Source organism: Lacerta agilis, chromosome 16 (assembly GCF_009819535.1).
Source record: "Lacerta agilis isolate rLacAgi1 chromosome 16, rLacAgi1.pri, whole genome shotgun sequence".
Lineage (NCBI taxonomy): Eukaryota > Metazoa > Chordata > Lepidosauria > Squamata > Lacertidae > Lacerta > Lacerta agilis.
The window spans coordinates 39,308,242-39,331,264 of record NC_046327.1 but is presented as its reverse complement, the minus strand read 5'-3'; the positions used below and the strand labels follow the sequence as shown (position 1 = coordinate 39,331,264).

General features: G+C 51.3%; 1 protein-coding gene across 1 annotated transcript; it reads right to left on the bottom strand.

Annotated features, from left to right (window-relative positions):
• Positions 1-1,978: 1,978 nt before the first annotated feature.
• On the bottom strand, positions 1,979-21,046 carry ARAF (A-Raf proto-oncogene, serine/threonine kinase). The gene is made up of 16 exons (XM_033173009.1): positions 20,975-21,046; positions 16,326-16,558; positions 14,550-14,656; positions 12,406-12,508; positions 11,713-11,867; positions 11,501-11,605; positions 10,655-10,805; positions 9,263-9,290; positions 8,345-8,499; positions 7,265-7,467; positions 7,004-7,180; positions 6,396-6,442; positions 5,981-6,099; positions 5,669-5,800; positions 5,312-5,446; positions 1,979-4,266 (listed from the first exon to the last, which is right to left on the bottom strand). The coding sequence occupies exons 2-16, from the start codon at positions 16,548-16,550 to the stop codon at positions 4,126-4,128; spliced, it is 1,983 nt and encodes a 660-aa protein (XP_033028900.1). The 5' UTR covers positions 16,551-16,558; positions 20,975-21,046; the 3' UTR covers positions 1,979-4,125.
• Between the last annotated feature and the right edge of the window lie 1,977 nt (positions 21,047-23,023).

The following is a 23,023-nucleotide window of genomic DNA, read 5'->3' as shown; positions in this document are numbered from 1 at the left end:
GTGTTTGTGGCCACAAAGGTGTTTGTGTTGCTGTTTGTGAATAAGCCAACCTAGCGCCAATTCGCTCCCCTCCACCCCACCCAGTGTCCCTCTTGGTCGCTTCCCCAGCTGCCAACAACCACCACCTCGCTACAGGCCCCGCCCTTAGCGATTGGCAGCCTCCCCCCACCTTCCTTCCCTTGGGAACAGTATACTTGGCAAGCCTTAAACCCGGTTTACTTACCTACCTACCCCTCTCTACCCCTTATTGCAGTGTTCCCATGACTGTTGTGTTTTGAGGTCCGCTTGTTGCCAGGAAGCTTCCAGGCAGTGGGCAGGACCAGCCGTGCTCTCCCTTTTGGTCTGAGCTCGATGCTGGCCTGTGCTCTGATCCACTGCCTCTGTGGATCGAAGGGAGAGCGAGCGTGGAATCACAGCATTGTAGAGCTGGACAGGCGCCAAGGGTCCTCCAGTCCAATTCCCTGCAATGCAGGAATCCCAGCCAATCATCCCTGACAGATGGCCTTCCAACGTCTCCTCCCCAAGGAAGGAGAGCCCGCCACTTCTCATGGCAGTGCATCCCACTGTCGTCCAGCACCTACTGTCCTCCAGATGTTTAGTAGGTTTCTCCTTTCTTCTATCTCGAACCCAGATTTGTTGACCCCACTGGCCGTAGTCCCTCATCCCCACTCATGGATCCGACCTTCTCAGAGAACAGCCATACTACTGCCATCTGGGGTCAGTGGCTGAAAGACAAGCACCCATTGGACATTGGAGGGGCGTTTTTTATTCAATGTTCAAAACCCAGAGCTTGTTTCCTCCCACTCCCTATTTGTACATAAACTCAAGAGAGAAACTCCCCACTATATTTTTGTGATTCCCTTTTCCTCTACCCCCTGCCCCCCTTTGGAAAAAAAACACCAGAAAACACTGGGGCGGGGAGAGGGAATGCCACTCAACGCGTGATGGTCTGGTAGCTGCAAAGTCGCGTGACGTAGGCGTGTTGTGACATGACGCTTTGAGCTGTGTTTGCAACCTATTGCCAGGTTTGGGGAGGGAGAAGACTATAGGGGTGTCCAGCCAGCCCCCGCATAATGCATCCCTTTTCTCTCCCTCAACCTCTTCTCCCCAGGAATCGCTCCCAGGAATCTGGGGAGGGCAATTTAAAGTGCTAACTTGGTATATCTTTGTTATTTATTCTTGTCTGGAAAGTGCACCCCTTTCCCACACTCTTCCCATGGGGAGAGAGGCCTTTCCTATTGCTGTGATTCTGTCTCTGTGTGGATCAAAGTTTCAATGGATCAGTGGTGTAAAAGACAAAAATAAATATATTATATAAATATTTAAAAAAAAAACACACCCTCAAACCTGCTGAAAAAATGCACACATTTTGTGGCTGGAAAGAAACCAATAGAAAGATATATATATATATATTATGCAGAGAAAGAGAGTTATATATGTACCAAGATATTAAACTGGAGAAATGATGAGAAGAAAATTGTGTATTATTGGAGGTGTGGGACAAAGGGGCAAAAAGTACCTCTGGAGTAAGAGATTCTGCCCTGTTTCCAGGGATGGCCCAAGGTGTTTTCAGTGACTGAAGTAGAAACTGCAAATGGCACGCACCACCCCTATAATACCCCCCCCCTGCCTACCTGCAGGGATGCCTGTCCACAGCTGTGTTCACCCGCCATGAGCCACAGCTTTTGGCTTGCCATGGTTTACTGGGAGCAAGCCCTGTGCTGCTGCCCCCTGGCCAGTTGCTCCCCCTCTGCTCCTTTCCTGGTGAGCAAAGCAGGACGCCTCCAAAATGGGGGTTGCAGCCTGTTTCTCTCCAACAAGCCACAGTCGCGACTCAATCTAAAGCTACGTTTTTTGTGTGTGAATGGAGCCTGTGTATCTGTTCTGATAGTTAAAAAATGATTTTTTGAAAAATTAACAGATTGGATGTGGGTTTTAAAAAATCAGTTACTGTGTCTCTGAAAAAACATAACCAGGCTTAAAATGAAATCTTGAGTTTAATACAAACATGTTAAAACCTTCACTTACAATCTTTTAAATCTGAATCATAAGCATTCATTAAACGCATTAAGTTAAACGTCTATCTATTAAAGAGAAGATCGGGGGCAGAGAGAGATGTTCACAATTTGAGATATGCGCATATTCTAGAGCTCAGGTAGCTGGGGGTTATAAAGCAAAAGTACCGTTTCACCCACACGAGAAATAGGGCGGCTTTTCCTATTGATTTTAGTCCCTGGCTCCGGGAAGAGGCCCCACAATAAAACCCAGGGCTTATTGTGCCATTTATCATTCTTAACCTTCAAAGTCTCCTAACCCCAACAGCCCAGATGCTATCTACCCATCTGACTTCTCCTCTGCAACTGGTTTGCTGGCCCAGAGGGGAAAGGGACTGCCCCAAAGCTGAGAAAGGGGAGCCTCCCAAGTCAGACCACTGGTCCAGCTATCTCCGTATTTCCCCCACTGACCGGCAGCAGCTCTCCAGGGTTTCAGGCAGCCCTATTTGGAAATGCTGGGGTTGAACCTGTGACCTAGATATGCAAAGCAGATGCTCTGCCCCTGAGTCAGGGCCCCTTCCCCGAAATGCTGAGACTTTGCCTAAAAGCAACCACCAAGTGCTTCTTCCCCCGCCCTCCATACAGCACCAGGTCACATCAACCCTCTTCCCTGCTTGAGGGGTCCCTCCGTTCCTTTGGGGCATCAGTATCTACCTACAGTGTTTCGGCTCCCCAACCTTTAAGCTGACCTCACAGCCACCTGCCGAGGAAAGACGGACAGCCTGGGAGGAAAAGGCTTCATGTCGAATGTGGGCACACAGAGGCAAACCACCATGGGCACAGCAATGGCATTCAATTCCCCCACTGCTTGGGGGTTGCTTTACAAAAGCAGTTGGGCACCCTTTGGCACCGGGGGGGGGGCAACCAGTGGCCCTTTGGAATTTGTGACCGGGGGCCACACTGGCTGGGACTGACTGGGAGCCCAACAGCACCTGGGAAGACCAAGATAGCCCCCCCCCCTACTTTAGAATCATAGAGTTAGAAGGCGGGACTCAAACCCTCAACCTTGAGATTCAGTCTCATGCTGCACCAACTGAGCTATCCCAAAATCTGCCCCCTCTCCCTACATAGTTTCCTCTGATGACTTTCAGTACCCAGGCAATTCGTTTGCAAGTCAAAGGCAGAGAGAGATGTTCTCAGGGGCTCCTCTGCAGATACGGCACTCCTGGCTGCCAAAGCTGCAGTGGACCAGAGCTCTAGCCCTGCGCATACCTGGGAAACACAAGGCAGTGTCCACGTGACCCCTGCATTTATGGAGCTCATGTGCAGCTTTATGGGTAGATTGCCATGCACAACAACCATCGCAACCCCATGTCCTTTGCTGCATGTACATGCTGGAGATGGGGTGTGCGCACAGGTGAGACAAATGGAAAGCAGAGGGATGATGTGAGGAAGAGTGTGTCCACCTGAACTGTCAGAAGGGCTGCCATCCCACCTTCCTCCGAGTTCCAGGAGTCCTTGAGGTCTAGATACATGCCCCCTTTTGTGTAAAGGAAACTGACTCTCCACAAGCCAGTAGAGCAGCAAGCCTCCCGTGATGCAGCTCAGATAGGTAGGTTGTGGTTTGGCAGGCCTGGAGGAGGACAGAGGGAAGAGGACACCATCCAGACAGGGCTTAGCCTTTTTTATTACACCCATCTCCAGCTCCTCTTTCACAGTCCTTCTTTCACATACCCCTCAATACTTTTCTCTCCGACTGAAGTTCCCGAGCAAACAAACAAATGACACCTACAACATCCTGGAAACAGGATAAGCCCCACAAAAGAATACACCTGGGGACAATGAAGCCAAAGTCATTGCAGAGCAGGGATGTTTCAATGTGTTGTCCGCTTTGGCGACCCCCGAGTAGGACTGCAGGCTTTGGAGCGAGAGTGAAATCCAGGTGGACATGCCCCAGCCTCAGCCCCAGAGTCTCTCTGCACACAGACCTGGGCGATACACCTGGATGCCAGGGATGCGGCTGCCCTCCTGGGACTGACCGGCTCCTCTGTCCCCCCAGGGAGGGCCGCGAGTTGCAGACCCTGGCCTCGAGGGGGACGTGGTCTTTGGTAGCAGTTCCAGTCACGCCACGTTAGCTGTGGAGCCGCAAGGCAGCTGGGAAACCGAAGGGAGTCAGGTCTTCGTTGTGACCCACCCGATGGAGTGTGGGCTCAGAGGCACTGCGTTCAATCTTGGGCAGAGAACGCTGGAGCGACTCAATGGAGGCCAAGATCTGGAAGAATGGGAAATGGAGATCAGACCAGAACTGTGCCGCTCCCCACTAGATACTACCTTAGCAAGCCCAGTTTCTGGACTGTGGAGGTTTAGGCCTAAATCAGCAGTGTGGGTAACCGCAGAGTGTGTCGGAGTCCATGCAGGTACTCGGCTTTGGCATTTTGTTTTGTTGCAAGCACGTCTCTGACCCTTATTGCTGCAACAGTGGTCTTCAAAGCAATGGAGTGTAAGCTGCATCCCTCTGAATGTTTCGGGACTGGCTCCCATCAGCCCCGTGAACCCGGCTGGTGGTCAGGGATGATGGGGTTGTAGTTCAGCACCTGCACAACCAGAGACTTACCAGCCCTGCTTTAAAATTGCAGGCAACCTCAGATGACATCAACATGGCCACCTCGGGATTTGCTGCGTGTGTTTGTGCTTCAGTGCTTCCCACTTTTCATAACTAGCCAAAGCAGAATGACATTTGCAAACGAAAAGAAGTACATGCAGGTCTTAATTTGCCCAATTTGTACAGGAAACATGCCTGTGTTTTGTTGGATTCTTATTAAATGCAAACAAACAGAGGCTGTCCAAACTAAAAGCTAATCAAAGAAAGGAAGGAAGGAAGGAAGGAAGGAAGGAAGGAAGGAAGGAAGGAAGGAAGGAAGGAAGGGGTATGTGTGTCAGGAACACATGACAGGAGAAGGGAAGGGTGCATCTGAGTACATGCAAAGTTCCTTGCCATTTTCCTGGAGGACCCTTACCAGTACCTGTATTTTCTGACTTGTGGGCAGGGATTTCAGCTTACAAGATGTGGGGTTCTAAAGTGGTTTGAACCTTAGGACTCTCTTTAAAATCACTATGTGCCCTTAGTTGTTAAACAGATGTGCTGAGCGCACACAGCAATTCTATGGGAGCCATAAAACATGGTGACGTTGGCTGAAGAATTAGTTCCTCAGCTTTAATACTTTTAAGTTTCTAGAGGTTCTCAGAAGGTGGGATACAAATGTGACGATCTGTCAGTCAGCGCACACGTACATGCCTATACCTGCCTACAGACTCACCTGAGGAAAGAGGGGTCTCTCTTCACGCTTGAATTTAAGGCAGTCACCCATCAGCCTGCGCATGGCTTTGGGGCAATTGCTGGGCACCTTGCTTAGGTCAGGGGACAGGTACCCCCGGCCAACCATGAATATAATCTGGAAGGAAGGGAAATAAAGGCACCCATTACAAAAAGAAAGGACCCTCTTGGGATACAAGGCCCTGCTTCCCCCCACCTCTTTAAGCCCAGTCAGAACCACCACCAGCTCTGGATAAACCTCTTCCCTTTGGGCGCGTTTGGTTGGCCATCCTGAATAATGAGACAGACAAACCCGGGGGGGGGGATTTTGGGAGGTTTTCATGGCCAGCCCCCTCCTTACCTGGTCCCGGTTGTTGATGTGGCTGTAGGGGAGGGTCCCGGAGAGCAGCTCATAGAGAACAACTCCATAGGAGTAGACATCTGACTGGAAGCTGTAGGGGTTGGGGTCTTGCATTCGGATGACCTCAGGGGCCTGCGGGGGGCACACAGAGAGGGCAGGCATTAAAGTCTGCTGGGACGGGGTGGGGGTGGGGCTACTGCTGCTCCACCACAACCCCTTTTCTCCCCTGGCTTCACAACTTCCACCTGCCCAAGTTCCAGCCAGAAGCAGCCCCCGCCCTTGGCAAAAGCCTCGCCCAGCAGCACTGCTCACCATCCAAAGTATGGAGCCACTGGGCTGCTCCACCTGCTGTGAGCTGCTCCAGCGCGTCTTCACGGTGGCAAGGCCAAAGTCGCCGATCTTCACGGTCAAGCCTTCGTGCAGGAAGATGTCTGAGGGCAGTCGGGTGAAGGAGCGTTGCGTGGGACTCTGCCTGGCGGGACCTGCAGCTCCATTCGCCCCCAAAGCAGGGAGGGCTGAGCTACAGAACTATCCTACCCCCAAGCTCCATGCTGACAATCTCCCTTTTGACTAACAGGGCACCTGCCATTTTGGAAACACCCTCTCAGCCGTGCAGGTCAAACCAGCACAACCCCCCGCTCCCCTTCTCACTGCAACACCCGTCAGGGTGCCCTCGTGGTGCAGCCAAACTCCCTGCCACAAAAGGCGAGGTGGAAGGGAAGGATACTGTTGGATTTGAGGTCCCGGTGGATTATGTTCTTAGCATGCAGGTAACTGGGAGAACGAGAGAGAGAGAGAGATGGAGTGAGATAGTTTATCAGCATCCTTGGCTTGCAAGCTCATTCGCAAGGGCACCACACCTGCCTCTCATGTGCACAGCATGCTCAGAGGGAGGGAGAACTGGAGCCATTGAGGGCTGTTCCCAAACAATGTATATTTTTCATTTCCTGTATCTGGCCGCCCTAGTTCAGAATTCCTAATACCTCTCATTTGCCCAGGGGGAGGATGCAGAGCAGTGAGTGAGCGAGTAGAGAAATCAACCTACGGTACAAAGGTAAAGTTGGCACCCCTTGCTCTGCCAGCTTTTGCCTCTGGCTCCACCCACTGCTGGCATTGCCCCAGAGGTTGCCCAGAAGGGCTCGTGAAAGTTCCCTGGCTGCACAAATACCGCATCAGGACAAGGGTGCCTTGAATAATGAGCCATCCTGAATAATGAGAACCATAAAGGGCATGAAGGCAACAGCCCTCTCTGCTGTTTGTCCCCCCGGCAACCGGTACTCAGTAAGACACACTGCCACTGACTTGGGAGGTTCCCCCAAGGGCCTGCACACTCACGCCATGCCCTGGGCCGTCTGCCGGGCCACGTCAATCCGCTGCACCATCTCCAGGGGGGTTTCTTGTACATGCAGGTGCTGGTACAGGCTGCTGCCTTCGCACCACTGGGTGATGATGGCAAAGCTGGGGCGGGTCATGAAGCCCATGAAGAGCAGGATGTTCACGTGGCGCGTCTTCCTGCAAGGAGAGGCCGGCGTCAGAGGCCTCCTGGCCAGCATCACATCTCAGGCTGCCTTCCGCTGCCCACGGGTCCCTGCTTACCTGAGCACCTGCATCTCGTTCTTGAAGGCCTGCACCTGCTCGCTGGTGGGGTTGGTGACCTTCAGGATTTTGACCGCCACGTCCCCGTACCAGCGGCCCCGGAAGACAGTGCCAAATGATCCAGCGCCTATGCGCTTCAGCATAGTCACCTCGGTATGGCAGACTTCCCAGTAATAGCTGGAGTCCCGGTAGCCCAGGGATTTCTGCAGGGAGCCAAGGGCAGTGCCAGGGACAGGGAGAAAGAGGGTCAAGCACTTCCACAAGGAGCCCCTTGACACACCAAAACCTCTCTGCCCCCACAGCTTAGCCACACTTTCCCTCACAGCAGTGGCTCTCAAACGGTTTCCCCTCAGGCACACTTTCAGAATAAACATTTGCTCCCCCCCCCACACTGAATTATTTTTTTATTGATTAGAAATACACAGAGAAACAAAAAGCAACTCCTTGCACTGCCTGATTTATAACACAGAATACAACTACTTGGGGCATCCAGAAAGTATAAAGCAACGCAGTTACAGAAGAAGGCGAATCCTTCCAAAAATATAGTTATAAACAAGCCTCTCCTTAAGTATGTATACAACTTCAATGAGAGGTGTGAGCTTGCTTTTGCCAGGTAGTCTCATTTATATTAGGTCTAATTTAAAACAAACTAACCCTCATCTCCTCATCAACCCAAGGAAGCCCTTTCCTTTCCTTTCCTTTTCTCATCTCTCATATTTGTCAGGGTTGAAAATCCCTGTTCACAACAAGACGTTATGGAGAACGGCCAATGCTCTTGAAGAGAGGCGTGGGTGCTGTTTCTGATCATAAAGCCCCCCAAAATATATTTTGATACTACTATATACTACACTGAAATGTTTAAATGCATCTTTGAATCTTCCCTCCACCCTCAGCACCCTCTCCTGCCACACCAGCGTGGCGCACCAAACCCTCCGAGAGCCATTGATCTGGGGTCACCTTCTGTCATGGTAACTAAGTTCATTCTCTTGCCCCACAATAAGAACATTTGGTAGCCATCTGAAGTGCCCACAGCACACCAGCTAGCCCCCCGTCAAAGTGCCGCCCCCCCCCCAAACTCACAGGTTTCTTCTTGTCTTCGACAGGGGCCTTGCGCTCCCTGGGGGACTCGCCGGGGGACTTGGGGTGGGGGGAGCGTCGGCCAGGCGAAACAGCAGCCATGCTGGAAACTGGGGCAGCCGGCGGGGTGCAAGGAGGCAGCTCAAGCGCACCGAGGCCTGTGGCGAGAAGGAGGGTGGGCTTACTGCAGGGTGCTCCCTCACAAGCAGACATTTCCTTACGAAGTGCTTGGGGGCTTCCAAGTGCAGAGTTCTGATAAAGGTGGGTAGAATAAAATGCAGTGTGTGGAAAGAGGGAGGGCAGATTGGAGGGTCACCAAGGAAACGGACCGACTGGAGCTTCAGGACCAACAAAAGAAAGAGGCCTCTTCTTCTTCACGGGCTGCATAGGCAACCTATACAGAATCTGCTGCTCCCGGCCGTGGTGGCGGCCAAGGGCCTCGCCTTTCCCAACCGGGGGGGGGGGGGGACTCACCTTCCCTATGTGGCAGGACTACAATTCCCATCAGCTGGTGGGAGCCCAGCAACATCTGAGGGAGCCCAGGTTCTCCCACCCATGGATCTGTGGGGTGGGAACTGAGCATGGCACCCGTGCTGAGGGAACAGTGCTAGGCTCAACCTCTCTGGAACCTAAGAAGTCAGGCCAGTCAGTGCATCTTGGCCAGGCCTGCCTCCTCTGACTGGCAGCATCTCCGGCAGGAAGGGGGACTTTCCTGTCACCCACCAAGGATCCTCCAGCAGTGAGCTATGTGCCCTGTGCTAGTCCTGGTTGGTACCTTCCCCCATGGGCTTACGTCCCCCAACACGCTGCCCTGCGAGATCTCTGTCCCTGCTCTTCCAGGAGCCAGTTCCCCCTCCTCCCCCCCCCCAGGCTGCCAATGCCCACTCCCACCAACCTTCCCCATTCCCAGCAGACACTCACCCTCCGTGTTGTGGTTCCTGCTTAAGAGCTGGAAAAGAAAAGGCAGAGGGTGAACAGCTCTGCAGGCAGGCATCTCTGGAGAAGAAAGATTTTGGGCAGAGAGAGGGGTCTGCCAGCCCCTTCCCTTTCTCCGGGGGGATTTGGGGGCAGCTCTCATGGAGGTGTGGGCATATGAGAACTGTTTCAGAGTGCTCACATGACTGAATGCTTTTCCATGCAACTCCTTCTGCCGCCCCATCCATTCACAGATAAAACCAGCACCTCAGAGAGGTGTTCTATCCTGGCTCCCCCCAGCACACTAGTTTTCTATGTGCAGGGATTCATTCGTTTGTTTGTTTCTATGTTTGTTTGCATGGAGGAGCATTCCATCAGACCTGGTGTCAGAAATGGTACAAAGAATCATAGAATTGTAGAGTTGGAATGGAACCCAAGGGTCATCTAGTCCAACCCGCTGCAATGCAGATTTACCACCTCTGTAAGAACTAGCCCACCATCAACGACCGACCCTTCAATATTATTTCTAGCTGGGACAGAATCTTCCCCTAGGTGACATTTGCTCCTGACCTGGGAGACACTCTATCTCTCTCACACAAAACCTCGGCTCACTTATGGCATTTCTGCTCTGTGTATTTAAAGACTGCTCTAAATCCAGTTTAAGGGCCCCACTTCTCAGAGAACCCTGGGAAGAGTAGTTCTGTCGTTTCGTGGGCTGGGGCTACACCTCTGAATGCCAGTTGCTAGTCCTAGCTATTATATATTAAATTCCTACACTGCCCTTCATCTGAGGGTCACAGGGTGGTTTGCAACATACAGCGGTGCCTCGCAAGACAAAATTAATCCATTCCGCCAGTGCTGTCGTATAGCTGAAATTTCGTCTTGCGAAGCACGGTCAGAGGAAGCGTGGTTTTACGGGGGGGGGGGTGCAAAACGTTTTCGTTTTGTGAGTCACAGCCATAGGAAAAATTGTCTTGCGAGTCACCCTTTCGTTAGCGAATGCCTTTCATCTAGCGAGGCATTTGTCTTGCGAGGTAACACTGTAAAAGCACTAAAACCCCTAAAATAGTAACAAACAAAAGCAACAGAATGGTAGAGTTGGAAGGGGCCATGAGGCTCATCTAGTCCAACCCTCTGCAACACAGGAATCTTTTGCTCAACGTGGGGCTCAAACCCACGACCCTGAGATTTAGAGTCTCACGCTGCACTGACTGAGCCATGCCAGAAGCAAACGTGGAGCATGTGTCCCCGCCCCCACAGTTCAAAAGGCCTACATCTAGAGCATGACAGGTCCCGCCCCCGCCCCCCAGGTAAAATATGTGCTCTACCAATGAGCCAAGACAGAAACTTCAGAGTGAAGTTCTCCTCCTCCCCCCCCCCCACAACAAACTGCCTCACCTCAAGCATGTCACTGTCCACGGGGCTGGTGGTACTGACCATGTGGACATTGGGGGTGGAGGTTGAGCGGTGCCGTTGGAGCTGCTGCCCACCCCCATGGAGGCTGAGGAAGCCGAAGGCATCTGGGCTGAAGGGGGGCGGCTTTCTTGGGCTGCAAGAGAGGAGGAGGAGGAGGAGGGGATGACATGGCATCCAAGCTGGGGGGGGGCACACTAACCCCCCAGCAGTTCAGGTGCACAGAGGATAATCAGGTCTAATGGCAGACTTATACTTAAAAAGAAGAGGTGATGTGACTTTGCCCTGAGTTTATCAAGCACAAGTCATTGCTTGATAGTTATGCCTTGGACATGGTGGCTACAACTGCTCTCCTCTCAGAGTGAGGATATGCTTTTCTACTCCCACCCCCCATACTTTAGGACTAGAAACTTATCTCCCCTGCTTTTTAAAACAAAAACCAAGCTTTCCTTGAAGAGCAAAGAAAACTGCATTATATAGAGCCAGACCACAGAGTCCATCTAGCCAACAAAGACTACCCAGGTTTTCTGAAGGCTCACTTTTCTAGTCCTACCTGGGGATGCCTGGAATTGAATCTAGAACCTTTGATATGCAGAACATGAACTGCAGCACAGGGAGGACACAACAAGCTGGGCGTGCGATAGCTTAATGCTTCCAGTTCAGATGTCTCCTGCACAATAATGCAACAGGGATGGTCTTGCATCATATGCTCTGGGAGTGGCAGACTTAGCCTGCTGCCCGACTGTGCTCCTCTGTGGGCCCATGCTGCTGCCGGCAGCTATTTCTAGATCACGATCCCTTGCACAGCTGGAGAGTGAGCAAGGCTCTTACCCGACAGCTTGAGGGGTCACTGGTTCATGACTCGGCTGCACTGGGGTAGTCGGGACACTGTCCTGCCAGAATGGAGGATGCTGACCTGGTTCATGGCTGTAAACACTACATGAAAGGGAGAAATGGGTTGTTGAGACTGATTACAAGGGGAACAGGGACCGAGGCAGGTGCTCCAACCAGGGGGAAGGGGCTGTGGGGAAAGGGATACTCACGGCTTATGCGTAGTGGCCAGGTCCAAGCAGACCGTAGGCACTCGGCTGCTGCAGTGTTCGTGGAACTTGTAGCCACAAGTCTGGCAGCGGAAGCCATGGAAGAGGAACTTAAGGCAGAAATCACAGAAGACCAAATTGAAGTAGGTCTTCCGCACCTGCCCAGAAGAAAGAAGGTACAGGTCAGAGGAAGAGGAGAAGTGCAAGGGGAGTTGGGGATGGAACGTTCCCAATATGCCTGTGCGTGCGTGTGCCTGTCAACAGGCTGCGTGGACACCCAGCAAGGCTGGGCAAAGGAGCCCAAGTCGACCACATGCAGAAAACACGTCCCTTTGGTGTAACAAGCCTGGCCTGCATTTCCAAGCCTTTGCTACAGGGGCACAGTTCTGCTGTGCGATTCCACTGCACAGGCAGGGCAGCCTCAGAGTCTGGTGCATTCCTGTAGGGCAGCGTTCCCCATTGCGGTGCCCACCAGGGTATTTTGGACTACAACTCCCCGTGTCCCTCACCGGTGAGCATGCTGGCTGGGGGGAGTAGCAGCCCAGAACATCTTTGAGGACACCAGGCTGGGGGAAGCAGCTACGTGATGCTCTGGAGTGGGGAAGGGGCTACTGGGTGTCAACAGGGCTTGGGGTATGTTTCTGTTTGCATGTGCTAGCAAGGAAACGTGCTGCTGGAGGGCCTCCCGTGACTCACAAAGTTGTGCATAGTGAGCGGCAGGTCCTCCAAGACTTCCACAGAGAGCTCAGCCCCCTCCAGGTTGACCAGGTCCGTCTCCCAATCTGTGATGGTCTTTCGCCTACAGAGAGAATCAATGCATATGCAGCTGTGACCCAAAGCCCACCACCTTCTGCAGCTCCTCCCTAGAGACAGCCACAATGCTGCTGTAGCTGATCAACTGCACGGGGGGGGGGGGGAACAAACCCCTCAAAATTTCTCCCCACACTGGTGAGTTAATGCTAATGCTAACCACCACACACACACACCAGGTTAATACAGGTATATAACCTAACACCTAACATAATGCAAAGCTGTAAGAAGCAAGAAATCAACCATTTTCCATAGTGGGGAAGATGGACACAAAGGTGATGGTCTCAGACCCACTCTTTCTTTGCAGAGACACCCCATCCCCTCATTCCCGAGGGAGTCCTTGCACCAGGACAGCAATCTCTCCACCTCTGCACTGCACTGGGCAATGAAGCTTCCAACACTGATGGGCAGAGCTGGGAAGGAACATTTAAAAATATTCCAACAGCTCAAGCAACAAAACCTTCAGCATGTTTACAGCCAGATTCTGTGTGGAAAGGGGAAGCTGTCAAATTGGCTGGGATTGAAACTTTCAGAGCCTAGGGCTTGCTGATCAGAAGGTCAGTGGTTCAAATCCCCACGACAGGGTGAGCTCCCGTTGCTTGGTCCCAGCAAGTAGATAAACAGGTATTGCTCTGGCGGGAAGGTAAACAGCGTTTCCGTGTGCTGCTCTGGTTTCGCCAGAAGCGGCTTTGTCATGCTGGCCACATGACCCGGAAACCATACGCCAGCTCCCTCGGTCAATAAAGTGAGATGCGTGCCGCAACCCCAGAGTCGTCTGCGACTGGACCTAATGGTCAGGGTTCCCTTTACCTTTAGCTAGAAGACACTGGTGTAGCTTTTGGGGGCAGGCTGAGGAAGGGGACCGTGGAGAAGGGTGCGTGAATAGGCATTCCTCTGGGCTTGAAAAGCTACAATCCATTTCAAATTGGACTCCAACCCATATGAGTCTGAATGGAGCCTGAAAATGGTGCTCACCTTCTGCCCCACCTGAGAGTCCTGCTTTGCCAGTCCACTCACTCCCTTCACAGGTGAAAAAGGCAACCCACAAACCTGTAACACTGCTAAGGGTGGGAATGAGTGTGACATGCTACCACTAGGAAGGCAGGCTGTCCCACCTGAGCTCTGCAAGCATCATTTGCAGGAACTCGCAGGAACCCTCGGGTCTAAAGCCTTTTCTTTTCCTGAAAGGAATGCAGAGGGTTGCTTGCTCATCTTTTAAGAGCAGATGGAGAGAGGAGACAGGGAATTGGGCAAGGGAGCTTTGGAGGACACAAGGGCCTTTGAGCTCTAACTGGGTGGGCATGGCCTATCCCAGCCCTGCCAACACTTCCTCTGTGGCTGCAGCCCCACCAGTGTGTCTGTGTGCAGAGACCTGGAAATCCTTTGCAAGTTCATGTGTAAACTCCAACTGTGTAAACCATTTTGATGGGGGGGGGGTGGAATCAAAAGGTACAGCACACCATTAAAAAAACAAAACAAACGCAAGTAATTGTGTACAGACCCCTGTCCAATTGGATGGGCTTCCTGCCATGTTTGCAAGAGATGCACCCGGCAGAGCTCCTAATGCTGCCTTCCTCAACCCTGTATGCTCCCACCAGCCACAGCCATTATAGCTGTGTTGATCATAGCTGGGGCTGATGGGACTTGTAGTCCAAAGCATCAGGGAGGGGAAGACTAGCCCCCCGGGTTCATCTAGTCCAGCCTCTTGTTTTCAAAAAGGGCCAGGGTGATGCTTCTGAGAATTCTACCACAAGGGCGTGAAGGCAACAGCTCAATCTAGACTGGCCTCCAGAGATGGACTGCTTTGGATGATGGAATGTAAAACTATCCAGATCTGGACATCCATAGTGCAGAATTTCTGAGTGTGGATAGGGCAGACCTTGGCTACAGTGTGCTACATTTCGTTTGCTCTTTCCTATACCCAGCCAGGTTGAGGACCCTCAGCTGCCTGCCTGCCTGCCTGCCTGCCTTCCCTTGCTTCCCCGGCCAACCTCAGCAGCCACCTCCTCTCCCTGACTGGAGCCACTCACCCATCGCTCTTTTTCCTGTAGACCACACAGCAGTCCTGGTTGAGCCCACGGACCTTCAGGGCCTTGTCTAGGGAGCTGTAGACAGTTGTACCCGGCCGGATAGTCACCTGAGAGGAAGGAGGGATGCAATCAGTGTGTGCAAGACAGGATATAGACAGTTGGGTGAACAGGGAGATGGTGCTGAACTGACCTTACAGACACTGTTCTTTGAACTCCACTCCGTCTCTGCCCTCCTACCAGTAGTCAGTCCATGCTGAATAAGGCCCAACATGGACCAGTATAGAATAGAACAGATTGCCAGGACTTAGTCCACTCTGGTTAGTATCGGGGCAAGAACCAGGATCCTTTGGTTCTGGGTGCCACTGGCCCCATGTGGCAGCTTTGAGCATCTTCCTGGGGCAAGAACTATCAGGCTCTGGACTGGCCACTGGGCTCTCCTGGAAAGAAGCCTGTCATTAGGCTTCTTGGGGTCTTGGCTGAGCAACACAAATTTTCTGGCTCTGATCCTTGCTTTGGCACCTGCCTGCTTGCTTTGAGTCTTACTACATGGCAACAGGTCAATTAGGAACCGTGATTACTGGTTTCAACAAATCCTCTGCCCCTGAAGCAACTCTAAATCCTCCTCTGCGGCTTTTTGATAGTCTTTGATCTTTGACAGATGTTTCATCTTTGGTTAAAATCCACTCATGGCCGCCTCTGAGGCTGTGTACACACTATACCTGTCCATCAAAAAGTTTTGGGCTCTTTAGTTTACCACCTCACAGAATTACAACTCTTAGCAACTTTCAACAAACTAAAGCACCCATAATTCTTGGGAGGGGAGGGTGCTTAAAAAATATAGCGTGCACACATATTCAATGAAGTCCTACTCCAAGGAACCCCACTGAAATTAGTGAACCTAGAGTAGTCATGTCCATTAACTTCAGTGGGTCTACTTTGAGTAAGATTAGTGTTGAATACCCTTCTATGATATGATAGTCCAGTTAGGAACTCTTCAGGATATCTGAACTCACTACATGGTCAGTCGCGGCCTCAGTTCTCCCACCCATAAAATGGGAATAAAAAAACTCAACTTTATTAAAGAACCCTAATTACATCTATTTTAAATAAATAAATAAAACCCCACTTTTCAATACAGAGGTTCCAAGGCAATAATGCTCAACCTTTCCAAACCCAGGATTATGCATTTAGTATGAATATTTATACCCTGCCTTTCTAGTTCAAAACTGAACTCCTCAAGCACATTAAAAACCAACCAAAACCAGAATGCAATAAAAATACAGCAAAAGCAGATGATTAAACAAAAACAAAAAACACAACAAACACAACAAACCAGCAAAATTTACCTGCAAACAATGAGACCTACTTTTATTTCTTTTCTTTTTACCATGCATGTCTTCCTTCCTCACTTTCACGCCTTTCTGGTCTTTTCCTGTTCTCTCTCTCTCTCTCTACCTCCATCTCTCTCCTTCTCTTAAAAAAATGTAAGCAAACATGAAAAGAATTGCGATTCTGTTGACCTAGACTGTGGCCCACTTTAGGTGAGTGCTTGACCCAGTTTTGGGTTGTGATCCAGCAATGGAAGACGGCTGCCCTAAAGCAAGAATGGGGACTGGGAAACCTGTGCTCCTCTTGCTGGACTCATCCTCACCCCTGACTGCTGGGGCTGCCGGGGGTCCAACAACACCTGCAGGACCACAGGTTTGCCTACCCGCTGCCTGGCAGGATGCTCCCTGACACACAGCCTCTCATGGCCAGAAAGTAAGTCTCGCTCACCACTGTGCGCTGTTGATTGGGGAGATCCACCTTGATGGTGCCCCGAGCCTCGGCCATGGCTCTGCCTCCGAGCCTTTTCCTGCGAGAGGCAAGCATCGTCGTCATGCTGTGGGAGAGAGGCAGGAGGTCTCCCCTCCCACCCCCACCTGAAGGGCCGGGGTCTGGAGAGGATGAGGAGAAGCCATTCGTGAGTGTGCCGCAGGAGGAGTTCTGGCTGCGCCTCATCCAGGGGCCTGCAAGGAGGAAGATACCAGAGGCAAACGAAAGGGGTGACCTCCAGGTCCCTGTCACAGTATGCATAAAAGAACAGACAGAAGTGCACACCCACGGAATTTTCATATGGAGCACAATCTGCTACCCAGCACATGAAGCTGGCACCCACAGGCTCCCAGATTTAGATTTCAAACGAACAGCAGTTTCCTAACCCCTCATGATTGACGCAATCTCCTCGAAAAGCCTATCGCTGGCAGCAGGTAACAAGCTCACTGTGATCACTTTATTATATGTTAACTTGTTTTGAAACAACACTTCCTTTAAGTGAAAGTGCCCCCCCCCCCGCTTCACCACTGTACTATTTTGGGGGTCGTCCCTCACATGGCTGTTGTTGTGGAGCTGTTGTCATGCAACACGTGTTCACACAGTGCTGAGCTAGCCAGGAAGACAACACTTCGTTTGCACCCTGACAAGTCACGTTAACAGAGGGCATTTTCTTATTGTGTTCCCAGCTTAAGAGAAGCACACTCTGTTTTGGTATAGAGGAAAGTATCTGCATTCTGAATTAAAGTGTAAGCAGCCTCAGGGTGGGGGGGGAGCACATTGAGTGTTAGCAAATATCCAGTCTTCTCACAGCAAATGTTTGTGGGGAACCCAGGTTTCACCAAAGAAATGTGTTGGACATAAATGTTTTTGTGCTTGAAAACACACATATAAATGTTGTTCCTATAATGCATTTTCTGCTCCTGTGCTGCATAGCACACTTTGCTGAACACGCCAGCGCCATTTACCATAGAGAGGTAGACTCATGCAAACCCCACAACAGCCCATTCTGTTTTGCTAAACAAGCATTGGAAGATTGCAACTCTGGGAATGGCAGGGGTCTGCGAAGGCTCAGCCTCCATTATCCTGAAATTTCACAATCCCCATCTGCTATGCATTTGGCTTCACCACAAAAGACTTCCTTCACCCCTTGCAGCACAAGTCAATCCTGTGAGTTTCTAAGCATCCTTAGCCCTGCCTTGGTTCTAAAGCCAAACAGCCATATTTGCTTCCAAGCGTCCATGCCACCCCAACCTCCCAGCTAAGCAAAACTTTCCCACAAACCCACTACCTCCACCCTCCCAAGGTAGGTGTCAGGGAAAACTGGAAGGGCCAAAATTCCCCACTCCTGTTCTAAAGAGAAGCTTCTGTCACATAAAATCACATAGCCATTTTTAAATTACATGATGCTCTTTTGCTCAGAGGCCTGGTGGGGGCCATAGAATTGTAGAGTTGGAAGGGACCATGAGGGTCATCTAGTCCAACCCCCTGCAATGCAGGAATCTCAGCTAAAGCAACCATGACTGATTCCCATCCCACCACTGCTTAAAAACCTCCAAGGAGAGTCCACCACCTCCCAAGGGAGTCCATTCCACTGTCAAACAGCCCTTACATCCAGAAATTTCTTCCTGATGTTTAGTCGGACTCTCCTTTCTTGCAACTTGAAGCCATTCAAGTTCTACGCTCCAGAGCAGGAGAAAACAAGCCTGTTCCATCCTCCTTGTGACAGCCCTTAAGATATTGGAAGATGGCTATTATATCTCCTCTCAGTCTCCTCTTCTCCAGGCTAAACATAACCAGCTCCTTCAACCGTTCCTCATCAGGCTTGGTTTCCAGACTCTTGATCATCCTGGTTGCCCTCCTCTGCACATGCTCCAGCTTGTCAACAACCTTCTTAAATTGTGGTGCCCAGAATTGGACCCAGTATTCCAGGTGTGGTCTGACCATGGCAGAATAAAGTGGTACTATTACTTCCCTTGATCTGGACACTAGACTTCTGTTGATGCAGCCTAGAATAGTTTTAGCCTTTTTTGCTGCTGCATCACCCTGTTGACTCATGTTCAGCTTGTGGTCCACCAAGTCCCCTAGATCCTTTTTCACATGTACTGCTAGTAAGCCAGGTGTCCCCCATCTTATATTTATGCATCTGGTTCTTCCTGCCTAAGTGAAGGACCTTACATTTGTACCTACTGAAACTCATTTTGTTAGCTTGCACCCAGTTCTCCCATCTGTTAAGGTCATTTTGAATCCCAATTCTGTCTTCTGCGGCATTAGCTACCCCTCCCAAGCTACCCTTCCTTTGCCCAAGTCATTCACAGCTTTTCATGCATACAGCCAATCACTGTGAAGGGCCTGAAGATGCTGAATACTACCAGCAAAGTGAAGAGAAAAACCGTAGGCAAGTGACAGCAAACAAGCTTTTCCTTCTTCTTTTTGTGCAATATGTTGGAGCAGGAATAGTATATTGGAGCAGCGAGAACTTGACATTTGAGCAGCTGTACCCTGGATAATTTCATCTGCTCAGTTGCAGTTGGGGGGGGCCGGGGGAGAGAATTAACATTGGGGCTTCCTGGAGTTGCCAGTATCAGCTTGTTTCAGGTCCACCCTCAGGGAGTCTTGGTGGCTTCAAGCTCCACTCTGCAGCTACACCGTCATTACAGCTCCAGAGGCGCCTACTTAAAGCTCAAGGAACAGCAGAATAAGGGGGTGTCCCCCAACCCTCCCCGCTTGGCTGTCAAACTGTTCTCTGATAGACCTCAGAGGCTAGTGTGGGAGGCTTGTTCACAAGGAGTGTGTTCTTTTGAAATAAATTAGCGCTTCCGTCACTCAGACGCCAATTAATCACAGGCATTAGGCGCATCATGCTGCTACTGTCCCAATATTGAAACAGAAAACACATGACACAGGATTGCAGCTGGGAACTGGGATTATGACAAAACTTGTGAAGTGAGGATGCAGCAGCTAAAATGAAGCTGGCTCCAGGATCCCTTGACCTTGAAATACAACTTCTTTCAGAGTAGGCTAAAGGACCCCTGCAGATCTTGAATTTATCTGAATGAATTTATTTATTACTGAACCTCAATTTATCATGAAATTCTGCCAAAGCTTGCAGGAATAAGACTGTCACTGCCTGACTAAAAGTGAAACCGGCAAGAGGCTGCTTACTTTTATAACTTGCTTTTGAAGTTTTATCGAAACCTTTGCAAGCCAATGCTCAAAAGCTGCATCTCATGAATGCACCTGCAGCATTGCTGACAAGCCCCCCCCCCAAAGCTGCAACACAACTGTTAGTGTGTCTAAGATGCAACTGCCTCTTTATACAGGGATTGCTGGTCTAGCACCAAAAATGCCACAGTTTTTGGAACAAGGGCAACTGCTATATTAGGATCTCTAATTTGGAGAGGAAATGCCAGTTGATCTTAGGGCAAGGACAGTGAAGAAAGAAACTATCTCTTGCAGGTAAGAAGAAGAGTTTGGATTTGAAGAGTTTGACAGGTCAGTCTTGATCCTGTAGTCCATGGGCAGCCAATATGTTGCCTCCCAGAGAGGTGGACTACAACTGCCAATTGTCCTGACCATTGGCTATGCTGGTCGGGGCTGATGGGAGTTGGAGTCTGACAATATCTGGAAAGCATCACATCCCCCCCCCCCCACTCTGCACACTTTCTGCATGAAATGCAGCTGCGTCCACAGTGGCTGCTTTTAAACAGGGAAGCGTTCCTTGCAGCCTGGGGGTGAAAGGGACCCCTCAGGCCAAGAAGCACAGGCCCTGGCCACCAGCACTCATCCCAGCTGAGGCAGAGGTCGACTTGGGCCTCAACCCAACCAGGGAAGAGTAGGAGACAGGGCTGGCCCACCCGTGAGGCAAGGTGAGGCACCCAGCTAAGGTGGCAGGATGCACAGGGGCAGCAGGCCCCGAGGAAGATCTCTGGTCTCGGCTTGTTCCCACTGTAGATCTCCACTCACCCCTTCTTCCCTGGCCGGGGTGGGGCGCGGGGCCGCTTGCCTTTTGTGGTTCGCCTCAGCCAGGTGCTGAACCGTCTTGGGCTGGCCCTCACAGGAGAGAGAGGCAGGTCGAGCCTCTCAAAGCCCCCGCCACAGGCGAGTTGCAGGCCAGTCGGGCGGCATTCCGGGGGGGTGGGGTGGGGAGGCAGGGCCACGTCACCCTGCGGCTCCAACCGCTAGGCCTCCATCGCCTCATCATATTTTCCTCAGCACAGCTGGAGGCGGAAGGCGGCTCCACCGCACCGAGGGGCCCCACCCACCCCACTCCTTCCTTGCCACACAGCCTGGCAGCCCTCACTCCCAGATTCACCTGCCCCACCTCCGCCATCCTAACGGGGAAAGGGCCCCCGCGCGCCTCTCTCGGATTCCCACGACCGCCTCGCGCCCCTCCCCGCTCCCTGGAACACGGGTGTGCGCGTGTCCTGCGAACCGAAGGGCCTCCGTTCGCAAAGCGCCCCCCATCCTAGTCACGAAGGTCCCAGGGCCCCGGAGAGGGGGGTCGTGACCCGGGTCCCGCCCCGGCCCCTCTCCCCGCCCGCCCGCCCGCCCGCCCGACCCCCAGGGAGCAGCGGGACGCGCGGAAACCCAGAGGAAGGGGAACTTCCTACCTGCCGCCGCGAAGCTGCCACCATCTTGTACGAGCGTTCGAAGTGGGCGGGGCCCGGGCGGTGACGTCGCAAGCAGAGGAGGGAACTCCCTGGGGGTGGGGCAGGGAAAGGCGCTTAACTCCTTCCTCGCCGGAACGGCGTGTTGTGGAATCACAGAATACAGTCAGCAGAGTTGGAAGGGACCCCAAGGGTCATCCAGTCCATCCGTAGCCTCTTCTCCCAAAGATGTCCCGCAAGGCAGCGGAGTTTTAGGAGATGGGCTCCCTTCCCTGGTATACGAGCCCCACCTAATACTACGCACCAAGACTCCTCCATTTGGCCTGCACGGCCAGGTTGGCCAAGCCCATGGGCGTAACCGAGGGGAGGCGGGGGGGGGGACTGAATCAGTAAAATTCAATACAAATCTTAGGTTGTGCCCCCCCCCAACAAAAGCCAGCCCCCAATGGGCGTAGCCAGGATTTTTTGTTGGGGGTCAGGACTTTGTTGGGGGGGGGGAGGACTTCTGTTGGGGGGGGCAGAACCGACGTGATTGGTCTGTAAGTTAAGTATTTCTATTGTTTTGCTTAATGGGGGGGTAATACGACTCCTGCAGCACGTTGGCGAAAAATTTATAACATTTATCAGTGTTATAAACAAGAGACAATTACTTGCCAGATGCCACAAAAACTTGCGAACTACCCAAACTAAGATGAACTTAGGAAATTCTTTCCAGTAGCACCTTAGAGACCAACTGAGTTTGTTCTTGGTATGAGCTTTCGTGTGCATGCACACTTCTTCAGATACCATGATGATGATAAATGATGATGATAAATACCTACCACGCTGCCAAATGGCAGAACCATGCATCTATATACAGTGGTACCTCGGGTTAAGAACTTAATTCGTTCTGGAGGTCCATTCTTAACCTGAAACTGTTCTTAACCTGAGGTACCACTTTAGCTAATGGGGCCCACTGCCGCTGTTCCACCAGAACACGATTTCTGTTCTCATCCTGAAGCAAAGTTCTTAACCCGAGGTACTATTTCTGGGTTAGCGGAGTCTGTAACCTGAAGCATCTGTAACCCGAGGTACCACTGTATACGCAACTGAAGCCAACACACTGCTAGTAAATGCAGCTAGTAGCAGAGCAAATTGCTTCAGCTCACCCACTGACCATGTTATGGACCAACGAAGAATGTAAAAAGATATCCTATCAACCTCTGTACAATGGCACTACCAGGCACAATACATAGACCAGGAAGAAAAAAATCACAATGAGTTGCAAGCTAGTCCAGTTCTGATGCTGAAATGACAGCAATGGCTGTTCAAGCCCAAAAGGAGAGTCCTGCTGGATCAGAGCAAAGGTCCATCCATCTACATTACGTTTCTGACAAAGAGAAACCTGTGGAAAAGATGCAAGCAGCTCATAAAAGGGATGCTCATTTCATTTTAGTTGTCCTCAGCCCCCAGTCAGAGGCAGACTTGGGGGCAGAGGTCATTTGGAGCAGAGAAGTACATATGGGAGAGTGCGCCCTTCCACTACCCACAGTTTTTCTATTGCAAATCTCTCCCTCCCACCTGCCTTCCCCCTTCCCCCTTCCAATATTTGCATTTATAACCTTGCAAGAAGAAGACAAGCTTGTAGAGGAGGGATTGCAATGGAACAACTCTGGTGCTTTTTCACTTCAAATCCCTCTCTTTGAAAGCAGGTTTGCATTCAGTAAGATAGAAATGGTCATCCCATCTTGTTATATGCATGTAATATGCGGCTCTGCTCTGACTTGATGTTCATGAACATTAGTAGGCAAACTCAGGCCCGGCGGCCGGATCCAGCCCAATCGCCTTCTCAATCCGGCCCATGGACGGTCCGGGAATCAGCGTGTTTTTACATGAGTAGAATGTGTGCTTTTATTTAAAATGCATCTCTGGGTTATTTGTGGGGCATAGGAATTTGTTCATCCCCCCCAAAAAAAAAATATAGTCCAGCCCCCCACAAGGTCTGAGGAACTGGACTGGCCCCCTGCTGAAAAAGTTTGCTGACTCCTGTTCATGAACATGGTATGAATTTAG